The following is a 12,500-nucleotide window of genomic DNA, read 5'->3' as shown; positions in this document are numbered from 1 at the left end:
CCACGGAGATAGAAGATGCCTCAAAAGTGGCTAACGAGACTGCATTATCTGTTCAACCCGAGGTCCATAAAATTAAGCCTCAAAGAAAACAGATTCCGATAATTCAGCAAGGCAGTCAAAACAAACAGCACATCAAACGTTCGAATGAAAGACAGACAGAGCCGACAACGGATTTTGATAATAAAAATCAAACCGGCTCGAGATGCGATGGGCGCCACAACAGACAAAACTGCAAATTCAAAACAGCCGTTTGTCGCTTCTGCCAGAAAACTGGACACATCGAAAGAGCCTGTAGACGTAAAAAGAGAATGTCGAGTTCGCCTAACGTCAACACGATTCGTCGCATGTCACGGGTAAGTGCCGACCCAGTCTTCGACAGAGAGGAAGATGGAGAAGATGTCAACACTGTGTTTACAATCTCTACAGTTGGAAAACAGCTAAGAGCTACTGACCCCGGAGTCATCGCTAGAGAATCCGCTAAAGATGACACCATATCCGTTGTCATGAGAAACACGAGTCGTAAATGGTCTAAATCAGATTCCAAAACGGACAATCTTAAACCATTCTTCAAGATAAAGGACACGCTGTCAACGTCTCATGGATGTTTATTCTACGGATCAAGAATCGTTATTCCTAAGAGTTTGCAACGAGACGTCCTCAATATCCTTCACAACGGTCATTTCGGCATGCAACGCATGAAACAATTAGCGCGAACGATCGTATATTGGCCAGGTATTGATTCTGACATCGTCAATACGTGTCGTGGATGTGTTACGTGTGCAGAACATCAAAACAACCCACCAAAGGAGCCAAACCATCCATGGATAACGCCAGATTCACCGTGGAGTCGAGTGCACATCGATCACGCAGTGAATTTTATGGGTAACAACTGGTTAGTAATGGTCGACGCCTACTCAAATTACCCATGCATTCACGCAACCAGTTCGACGTCAACGAAAGCAACAACTAGCCTTCTGGAAGAGGACTTCGCTCACTTCGGCTATCCTCACGCTATCGTGTCGGACAACGCAGCATGCTTCACTTCTGACGAATTTCAGACATGGTGTAGGGAGAGGGGAATCAAACATCTCACTGGAGCTCCCTATCATCCCGCTACAAACGGTGCAGCAGAACGACTTGTGGGAAGTTTTAAAAAGGCTTTGAGAAAATCGTCTTTTCCTCCAAGACAAGCCTTGCAACAATTTCTTATGCAATATCGTCGCACACCTTTAGCTTCTGGTTCGTCACCTAGTGAATTGCTTCATGGACGTCAAATTCGCACATTGATCGACACACTCCGCCCATTGTCCACCTCAAATTCCAAACCACGTGTATCAAAACGCGTTATAAAGTTGGGACACACATTTATTCCTTACGTTTTGGTAATCGAAAGGACAGAGAGGCAGCAGCAGCAGCTTCTTATGGTTCACACTATTATGTTATGACGATCGACCCAATCAGCAAAGTCCGGTCCGCATTCGTGCACCGTCGCGAACCCGCCTGGTAGCATCGTCACAACACACCTTTCGACTAGATGCTCTGCCGTTTCGGGTTCTTGCCCACAGCGTGGACATAAAGGACAGGAAGTTAGACCCCACTGATGTAACGCACCGGCCGTTAGGCAGCTCCTCGACCGAAGCCGATTCGCAGCTACCCAGTGTCTCCTCTTACTGGTATCAAAGCCTGGCAACTTCTCACCAAGCTTAGAGGAGTGTAGGTCCCCGCCCCCACGAGGGATTGAATTCGTCCAAACCGACTTCCATCTCGTATGTGCAGCTCTGTCCGTAGTCAGGGATTCTGCGTACAAGGGTTGCCGGGACTTATTTCGGCTCGAAACGGGGCACCGTTCATTATGCGCATGAGAGGGGTATCCCCATTCCCTCTCTCTTTGATCTTACTCAGCCAGTTTCCCGTAATGGTCTCCCTCCGGACATCGGGGGCTGGATCGCTGCCATCACCGGGCCCCATTCTCTAGGGGTTGTTGCTAGCGTTCCCGACACTATGTGCATCGACTTGCGAAGTTTTACATCCACCTTCTCAACGTTTCTGCTTCTACCCCACACTGGAGCGCAATACTCCGCGGTGGAATAGCATAGTGCCAGGCGGATGTTCTCAGGAGCGCTTGGCTAGCGCCCCAAGTCGATCCCGCCAGCTTCCTCAGAAGACTATTCCGCTTCTCTATCTTCCGGGCAACCCCTTCGAGATGAACCCGATAGGTAAGGCTGCGATCCAGCGTCACCCCTAGGTATTTTGGACGCGGCTCATATGGGATTGGCTGGTCCCCGACTAGGACATTCAGTTTACGGGTGTGCCAGCCACTGCATAAGTGAAATGCAGTGGCCACGGTTTTTGAAGTGTTCATCTTCAGGTACCACTTGTCAAAGTAGGATTTGAGTCTGGTGACGTCCTCGCTGAGTACGCTCTCGAGACGGGTCCACACTTTACTCTGAGTAACGAGTGCCCAGTCGTCTGCGTATCCCAGCCTCAGGGAGGAAGTGTTCGGCATATCGCTTGTAAACGTTAAACAACATTGGCGCAAGTACCGACCCCTGAGGGACCCCATTCTTCAATTTCCTAACTTTGCTCGTGACGTCTCCCAGCGCGACGTGGAATTGCCTTTCCCCTAAGATCGAAGAGAACAACTTCAAGGTCTTTTTGCACCTTATGATTTTTGCAAGTTTGAGCATTAACCCATCGCACCAGACCGTATCGTACGCCGCTGATAGGTCTATAAACACAGCACCTGTTTGCTGTTTTCTCTCGAACCCGTGCTCAATATGCTCTGTAAGGGCAATGACCTGCTCCGTGGTGCACCTCCCTTCCCTGAAGCCTGCCTGCTCAGGTGGCAGGGCAGCGTCTAGGACCGGCCCCCATCGGTTTAATAGAACACGCTCCAACAGTTTGTAAAGACAGCTCAGCAGCGATATGGGTCTGTAACTGTCTGCCTCCTTCGCCGGCTTCCCTGGCTTCAGGATGGCAACTATCTTCGCATGCTTCCACACTTGTGGAAGCTTTCCGTTTGCAAGGATGTCAGACATTGCCTCTGCTAGCCAGGCCCGTGCCCTGGGGCCCAGATGCGTCATCATATCGGGATATACACCATCTATCCCAGCTGCTTTGCCGTTCTTCACTTCGCTAATGGCTGCACCCACTTCTTGGGGACTGAACGGGGCCGTCCAGTCCGACTCCTCCGCAGGTAGCGAGTCCAAAATCGTACGGTACGCCTTGCGGACACCGCGCTCAAAAGCCTGATTAGGGACCCGCTTGCTACGGTTCTTAATATTCTTGGCAATTGTGTCTGCCTCGCATTCCGGTGCAGCCTTCGCGAAATTCCGATCTGGGTCCAATTTCTTTATCAAACGCCAAGCGTGGCGGCTGGAGTGTGTAAAGTCGAGACTTTCCACGGTCTCCTGCCACCGTTGCTTCCTTCCCTCTGCCAGAGACTGGAGTAGTCTATCGGCTGTGTCCTGGGACTGGGTCTGCTGGTACTCTCGGTACAGCTCTTCCGACTCTGCTGTCCAGCAAGGGGTGTAGAATTTCCGTTTGCCCCGTGGAATAGAGCGTTGAGCGCTCTTAACCAGTAGCCTACTAAATCTGGTTATATTCTTGGACTTGGGAGGAATGGCAGGGCAGACCTGCTCGATATAGGAACTGAATTCCTCCCAGTCAGCCTTCCTGAAATTCCATCTGCAAAGTGGGAGAGACTGCACCCTCGGTATTGTCACCCCAGCTGTGACAAGAACCGGCCTGTGCTGGCTATGCGGAAAGTCCCCGAGGACTGTCCGCTTCACCTGCAACGGTTCACCGTTCGCGCCTTTCGTTACGAGGGTGAGGTCTGGAGTATACTCCTTCTTATGGCGGGTACCCCGGAAGGTACCCTTGGCTGTAGGATCGTACACTAGGTGTAGATCATTACAGTCCATCCATGAGCGGAGTTGTCTTCCTGCCTCGTTGCAGTCTCGGTAGCCCCATTCGTGATGGTGGCTATTAAAGTCTCCCAGACAGATGGAAGGATGGCTGACCACCGGTACCGGTGGTGTAGACCAAGTCGCTCTAGGTGGTTTGTAAATATTATGCAAACACAGTCCGCCTACTTCCACGGAAATTCGGTTCACCCCATTGCTGTCCGTTACGCTCTCAATGACCCTTACCTTCGATGGCTAACCCCTCCTTTGAGCCTCGAAGTGTCCTCGCGTTGGACCACCGTATAGCCTGGGATCTGGAATCGGGAAGATTGCGCGCCTGAATAAAGGTGGGTCTCCTGTAAAAGGAGGATATCTACGCAGTGAACGGCCAATAGCTTTGATAAAAGCTCATTTTTTGCCATACTCTGGCTCCCGACGTTCAGGGACAATATACGCGTCAGCTCGCCATCCCCGCCGTCGCATTTTCCGATCGGCAGGCCGCGAATCGATTGATGCATGGGACGTTTGCTTTTTTCTCGGACGTGCCGACGACCCTGGCGACACGAACGCGGTATTATTTGGCTAGGCGGCAGACCGCTTCGCCATTGACGGGACTGATTGGGACTCGACATAAGGACAATAGTGTGGCGCCCGGGATAGGGCTGCTATTCGGGCACCGGGTTTGAATCAAATTTAGTCACACACCGGGCGAGCAGCTCATGTGGCTCGTTGGCTCGATACCCGGGATGGTCTCGTGACGGTCGACTGGGATTTACACCTTTGCCCTCCCGTGTGCCTCAAGCCCCCTCACCAACTGCAAGGTAAAGATCCACGAGGGGGACAGAGAGCGAAATGGATTCCCGCAACTGTCACCAAAGTGTTGGGACCACGTCATGTCATGGTAACTCTCCAGAGAGACGGAACAACGTGGAAGCGTCATATTGAACAAATAAGACCACGTTACAACCTTCCTCGCCAAAACGTATCTGCTTCAGCAAATGATACCATAGAGGACGATTTCATTACTAATCCTATCGGTGATTATTGTGAGCGTTCATCATCGAATGCAGCTACCCCCGGAGCAGAATCGAATCGTGAATCGGATCGTGTCCAACTGAGAAGATCGTGTCGTACCAGAAAATTCCCCAATCGATTTTAGCCTTCGAACCTTCGAAACCTACTTCTCAGGCAAAACAGGAGGTGTTATGGACTTATACATAGAGTTACTCTAGGAAAGAGTTGCTCCCCTTAGTTATTAGCTAATTGATTTTAGTTACAGCTTAATTAGTTATCATTCATTAAGTCCATTGTTAAAATATTATTTTGTAGTACAACAACAACAACAAACAACAACAACAAACAACAACAACAACAACAACAACACAAAAACAACAAACAAACAAACAACAAACAACAAACAACAATAATAATTAATAATAATAATAATAATAATAATATAATAATAATAATAATAATAATAATAATAATAATAATAATAATAATAATAATAATAATAATAATAATAAACGAGAGAATAAAAAAAAAAACCAAAACAAACAACACACACAAAAGCAAAATCGCCGAGACGAGCAACCTGCTGTTGCCGCCAGCATCGCGTCCACATATTGCCAAAATGTCGTAATCCATTGAATTCTGGCTTGATCGCCATCAATAAGGTAACACACAATGCGGGCACAACAGTCATTTGTTTGTCCCTGATGATGGAGTGATGGTTTATTTAACATAATATTATTATTCATGGTCTTCTTGTCTGATTTTTATGATTTGCCAGAAATAAAATGTTATAACTAAAATGATAATGTTTACCAATTGTTTCCCTATAAAAAGAGGCTAGGATGTTATTGTTTTTCTGATCTTTGTTAATTTATTTATCCTGTATTGTTGTTACAGGACGGTTGGATCAACACAAGATGCGGCATATTATTGTGTGTGCATGGTTGATAGAGCTGAGAGCAGGGCGTATTCTGCAGGCCACTGTCGTCATCAATTAATTACAGGGTGTAAAATATAGCAGGTGGATGCGGGGGGTTTGTTTGTTGTTTTTTTTTTTTTTGTTGGCTTTCCAACTCGGGGTTTTGGTGTTGTTTTGTTTGTATTGTTTTTGTTTTTTTGTTTTGTTTTGTTCCTTTTTCTTTTTTTTTTTTGTTGTTGCTTGTTTTGTTTCGTTTTTGTTTGCTGCTTTTTGTTTCGGTTTTCTTTATCATTCAATTTTATGGATTTGCAGACTTTTGTCAAATCCAATTTATAATAAACAACAATGAATATACAGCTTCCAAAAAAAAAAACAAAAAAAAAAAACAAACAAACAAAAAGAAAAGAAAATAAGATATCAAACACGAAACGTTTCGGTCTCAAAACCCTTCTTCAGTCAATACCAATCAAAAGAAAACAATGAAAACATAAATACATGACGACAGAGAATATTGAGTACATCCTCTCTGAAGAAAAATCCTTAATAATAATAATAATAATAATAATAATAATAATAATAATAATAATAATAATAATAATAATAATAATAATAATAATAATAATGATGATGACTTTATAAAAAAGGAAGAAAAGAGAGGAAAATAGAAAATATAATTTTGAAAGACCATAATAATATGCCTCCATGTATCAACCCATTGAACACGGCCATTTCATCTGTAAAACAGCAACACAACACATTGTCTGTTTAAATAAACACACGCAAAATTGGTCTTTAAAGAGTGGGCTTGCTCCCTCCTCCTTTCTTCCCCCCCCCCCCTCTCTCTCTCTCTCTCTCTCTCTCTCTCTCTCTCTCTCTCCCTCCCTCCCTCCTTTTATCAGGGTGCCCGTACTTTCCCCGATAACGATCCGTGTCAAGTCAAACCAATGGACCAATGAAAACGTATTATAGACGGTGAATGTTATAGATAGATAGCACTGATCGGATATTAATAGAATAAGGTCTCCACATTGAACACAAGCCAATGGATATTCTGGAATGTTTCTGATTACGACTGATGTCCAGACCGACCTGCCTGCTATTAAGAAAAAAAATTCGCAGGACAAGAGACGCATGCGCACAACCAACATGACATGACGTTCACTCACTAATAACTTTTCCGCTGGTCACGTCACAGACTATGGGTGACGTCCAATCAAGGGACGCTACTCTTCCGCTAATCTCATTCCCTATTGAAATATGGGAGTTGATGCAAAACTACATAATTAAAAGGGTTTTGAAGTGTTGTTTAATTCTCCTGAGTGTAACCAGTCGATTTCAAAAGTTAATTATAGCGACTAGAATTTTGATCTCCTAAAATATGATTAAAAAAAAAAATTCTTGTAGGCAAGTCTGGATACTGGGGGTGGGGGTGGGAAACCAAACAAAAGTATAATAAAATGCATGTCACAAATGCATTATGAGTGGGTTGGGGGGTGGGGGGTGGATCTGTGGGGTTGGATGGTTCGACGGATTTGTGGTGGATGAATGGATAAATCCGTTATCAGAGACCTGTTAACATAACAGAGAGAGAGGAAGGAGAATGGGAGGGGGCGAGAGGAGGAAACGTGAGAGATAGATAGATAGATAGAGAGAGAGAGAGAGAGAGAGAGAGAGAGAGAGAGAGAGAGAAAAAAGAGAGAGAGAGAAAGAAAGAGAGAGAGAAGAAAAGAAGAGAGAAAAGAGAGAGAGAGAGAAAAAGAGAGAGAGAGAGAAAGAAGAGAGAGAGAGAGAAAAGAGAAGAGAGAGAAGAAAGAGAAGAGAGAGAGAGAGAAAAGAAAGAGAGAGAGAGAAAAGAAAGAGAGAGAGAGAGAAAGAGAGAGAGAGAAAAGAAAGAGAGAGAGAGAAAGAGAGAGAGAGAGAGAGAGAGAGAGAGAGAGAGAGAGAAAAGAAAGAGAGAGAGAAGAGAGAGAGAAGAAAGAGAGAGAGAGAAGAAAGAAAGAGAGAGAGAGAGAGAGAGAGAGAGAGAGAGAGAGAGAGAGAGAGAGAGAGAGAGAGAAAGAAAGAAAGAAAGAAGAAAGAGAGAGAGAGAGAGAGAGAGAGAGAGAGAGAGAGAGAGAGAGAGAGAGAGAGACTACTCACCACAGAAGAGCCATTGGGATAGGTGGAGGCGTACGGAGGTAGAAAAAATCCTAAGGATCCTGGGGGAGCTTGACCCGGTGCTACGGGCGCTGCGTTTGTTTTATCTGAAATAGAAAACAACAACGTTGACAATCACACACAGATATTTCTTCTTTTTTTAAAGTAAAATTTAAACAAATGAACACCAAATAAAATAAAAAAACACAAAAAAAAACACAAAAAAAAAACAAAAAAACACCGGAGCCAATAATATTAATCCAATGCCATTGACCAGTTGAGCCCAATGCTATGTCACCATCACAAATTCCTTTTTGATTTGGTCGGTCCTTGAGGTGTCAAAACAGTCAAGTGTGATACAAGAGGAGGCTACAAGCGTTACGGTATCTGTGTGATGATGACACTTGTTAACGCATACTCCAGACCCAGTGTTACTGTATCAGTATCAGATATCATCACATCCACTACTACTCGCTACTCTCTTCTCTACTACTATGTACTACTACTATCTCTCTCCTCTTCTTGTTGTCCTATCAGCAGTTTATCATGTCTCTCTCACTACGACACTGAGATGAAACGTCGATATAATTACAATAAATACATAAATAAATAGATAAGGAAATCAAATAATATAATAAATAAATAATTGAATAAATAAATAATTGAATAAATAAATATATAAAATAAATTTAAATATAAATAAATCCCAAATATAAAAACAAATATACAAATGAATAAATAAAAATAAAGAAAAACAAAGATTACATACATAGATCTAAACCATATATATATATATATATATATATATATATATATATATATATATATATATATATATATATATATATAATATATATATATATATATATATATATATATATATATATATATATATATATAGGTGTGTGTCATTATATAATTGGACAATAAGAAGCCTTCCCACCACCACGTCAATCCTTGTCATGGTTTTATATATTGAAATGAACTCGGTGACGACAAATGGAATGCATATCAAAATTATAAAAAAAAAATTAAGAAATTTAAGTAACTTCACGGTATTTTACAGTTTCAAAATTAGCCCCCCCCCCCCCCCCCCCCCCTTCTCCCCCAAACTCCTGTCAATCGGGACCGCGTAGCTCGTCGATACGGTCTTTGCTTCGTACCCGAAAGATACCGAGTTCGATCACCCGCCGCTAATCAGTGTGGCCTTGAGCAAGTCATCTCGCCCTAGCTCACTTTGCCGTGCCGCGCTGCACTGCGGCTGACGCCTGGGATATTCCTGTCTTCCCTTGGAATAGACCCTAAAGACAAATTTATATTTTCTCAATTTAAAGTTAACGTATTGTTATTTGATATAAAAGTTTATAACTTAAGATTCAATGGTAAGGCAACTTGAAAATTTAAAAATTCGTAATTTTTAGGAGATAAAAAAAAAACATTCGTAGCTGCCATACGTTAGCTTTAAAAATAAAATTATAAAAATGGTTCGTTTTTGTTGCTTTGTTTGCTTTTTTGCTTTAGTACAACAGCGCAGTTCACGGCCCATCATCCACTTTTGAAACAAGTTGGCTGACTCAACATTGTTTTCAACCCTAACCTTTTGACCATGTGTTGACATATTTTTCAGACCATTACTTTTCACACTAAAGGGGGAGAGAGAAGGCACTGCCATCTTAAAGCCCCAGGTTCGAGTCTTGATGAGCAAGAAATGAGACATAATGATAAAACCACCACCAGTCGTGGTGGAGGAGGCGGCAATGCTGCTACTGATCATGTTACAACCTCTGACCGCAAGATATGAAGTGAGTAGAAAAGTGCCAGAAGACAATAGAGAATAAAAATTTTTCGCGGCGGTGGTGGGGTTTGAACCTGCGACCTTATTGGTACGACAACTCCGCCTGGCAGGTGAGAGCGTGGCTCTACCGTGTGAGCTATCCACGAACACAAAAATATTCGTTTCAAACCCAAGTCATTTCTAGATCCCCTCTCTCACCCACTTCTTGAGACCGCCAATTCGTTCGCACACCACCATCGCGAAGTAATTTTGACCAGCAGTTAAGCTTAATAGCCAATATTCTCAACACAAACATATAACATAGAAACGATTGAGACATTGAGTACGCTCCGGTGTATGGGGTGAATTTTTAATTCAGAAAAGTGAGTGGAGATAGGGGAAATAATCGATGTAATCTGAAAGACACCTAAAATAAAATTGAGTTGTCTCTCTTGGTTCCAATGATGAACTCCAGTTGAGATATTTCACCTCTCTCTCTCTCGCTCTCTCTCTCTCTCTCTCTCTCTCTCTCTCTCTCTCTCTCTCTCTCTCTCTCTCTCTCTCTCTCCCTCTCTGGCGCTTCAGCTCTATTCACTTCATAAATAAAAGAAAGAGAGAAAGCAGATGAGTGGTTAAGAGAGGGGGTTGGTGTAAAGGGGTATCGAACTCTCGTCAATACAGCATCACGTTTTAAGCTTTGGAACATTGCAGCAAGTTCTCTATATCCACTTGACCAATCAAGCATATCGGTTACTTCTAAGTCCAATAATCGTCCAGAACACACACACAGTGCCTCTCATACCCAATACTGTACACATATGTATTTCACGATTCATTGGTCTGTCTCTCTCTCTCTCTCTCTCTCTCTCTCTCTCTCTCTCTCTCTCTCTCTCTCTCTCTCTCTCTCGGGAGAGAGGATAAATAAATGAATGAATAGGTGAATGAATAAATGTATGAATAAATGGTACGTAAAAGCATGGACCTGGGAAACATTTTGAAAAACAAACAGATGTCGTTCGGGATTAGATTCCGAGTCTTGAAGTGCTACGTGTGGCCAATCTTGTTATACGGATGCGAAAGCTGGACTACAAATGCAGAAACACAAAAGAACATTGAAGCTTTTGAAATGTGGTGCTTGAGAAGGATGCAGAGAATATCGTATACTGCACACAAAACGAACGAAGAAGTGCTAAAACAAACATACCAACAAAGGAAACTAATGCCCTTAATAGTGGATCGACAACTATCCTTTTTCGGACACATAGTAAGGAAAGATAAGAATGAATACCTGGCAAGTTGTGGAAAAATACCTGGTAAACGCGCCCGGGGAGACAAAGAAAAACACTCATAGACCAACTGAAGGGCTTCACCAACCTAACAATCCAAGAGCTGTTTGAAAAAGCAAGAGACAGGGAGGAATGGAGAGAGATAATTCATGCAGTATCCGAAGCCTGGACCAGGCATGGAACCTAGAAGAAGAAGAAAAGCAAACTGAGGGGTCACCGGGTGCACAAGGCCCATTACCTACCCTTAACGACTTCAGTAGACCCCCCCCCCCCCCCCCCCTTCTCTCTCTTTTTCTCTCTCCTTCTAAATCGCGTTGGGTCCAGTGCTCGGTGCGGCCACATGGCAGGTAAAGAGAGCGGGAGTGAGATCGGGTGAAAGGGTGAGGTGGGGACAATTTGACTTTCAGAGTTTCCAGTGCTAGCAGACGTACGTACGAACAGAATAATAGCTAAGGATAGAATACAAGAGGGTGTCCAGGGAAATCCAACCTTAAAAGTTCCTACCAAGAAGTGAAATTTCCTACCAGGTATTTTATCATTTCTTGCCATCCCACAGCGTTCTATCCGCTTAAAAAAAAGACAATCCTACTTAAAATCGGTCTTGCCTCAACACAATCCATATCTTAGAATAAGAGTAGAGAAGAAATTAGCTGGTCACTCAAAGGAGGAAATTTCTCAGGAGCATTGATCATGACTCATCCATGCAACTTTAATCTATAAATTTGAATTCCATTATAATTTACTGAGATACAACCCAAAATGTGTCTCGCAGAAATTGTTGACATTATTCTGAGGAAATTTCATCTTAAATCCCATTATTTCCGACATTTCCGACCAAGTATGAAATTTCCGATTTCCATAGGCACCCTGACCGCCGGTCAGTTCTGTTATACGCTGCCCCCAGTTATGTCCCGAGTTCAAATCCAACTCTGAGCGGCGATAAGTTGAGTCCTTGAAAAAATACAATAGCACATTTGCAAAGCGGTTTGATCACATTTATATTGCACTTGCCATAAATGATTTATACTAACTATTGTCATTCCGCCCATCCTCCATCCATCCATCCAACTACCGATAAGAGAGAAACTGTGCGGCTATGTGGTCATCCATCAAATCATCTAACGATCCATCCGCCCGTTCACCGAAGCATCCACCCATCTGCCTATGTTTCCATCAACTAATCCACTCGCCTCGGATCAGAGTTCTACCCTCATTCGGGGCATAGTTGAGTCCTTGGAAAAGGCTCTTTATTCGCATTCTCTCATCGTATTCAGGTGTGTTACCAGCGTTGTCTGTCGGAAGAAAAATCATTGTATTATCGCCTAACAGGCGTCATGTCACGTTCTACATGTTACGTATTGCTGTTGGTCAGGGACCCTTTGTAAAGCGCTTTGAGCTCGTTTTGTGGAGATTGAGCTGTACAAAAGCTCAAGTTTTTTTCAACCACTCACCCATCCACCCTTCCA

The 12,500-nt window shown here is 43.4% G+C and overlaps 1 protein-coding gene across 4 annotated transcripts in view; it reads right to left on the bottom strand.

Annotated features, from left to right (window-relative positions):
- The window catches only part of LOC144972262 (protein pangolin, isoforms A/H/I/S-like), a 122,100-nt gene that overhangs the window by 52,260 nt on the left and 57,340 nt on the right, over positions 1–12,500 (bottom strand). For all 4 annotated transcript variants that reach the window (XM_078913323.1, XM_078913322.1, XM_078913317.1 and 1 more), the window contains exon 3: positions 7,978–8,081. In XM_078913323.1, coding sequence (XP_078769449.1) covers positions 7,978–8,081 — 104 coding nt within the window. The remainder of the gene's footprint in view (positions 1–7,977; positions 8,082–12,500) is intronic.

This window comes from Berghia stephanieae, chromosome 5 (genome assembly GCF_034508935.2).
Source record: "Berghia stephanieae isolate SIO BIC M18660-M18661 chromosome 5, UCSD_Bste_1.3, whole genome shotgun sequence".
Lineage (NCBI taxonomy): Eukaryota > Metazoa > Mollusca > Gastropoda > Nudibranchia > Aeolidiidae > Berghia > Berghia stephanieae.
This window is presented reverse-complemented; position numbering and strand designations above follow the sequence as displayed.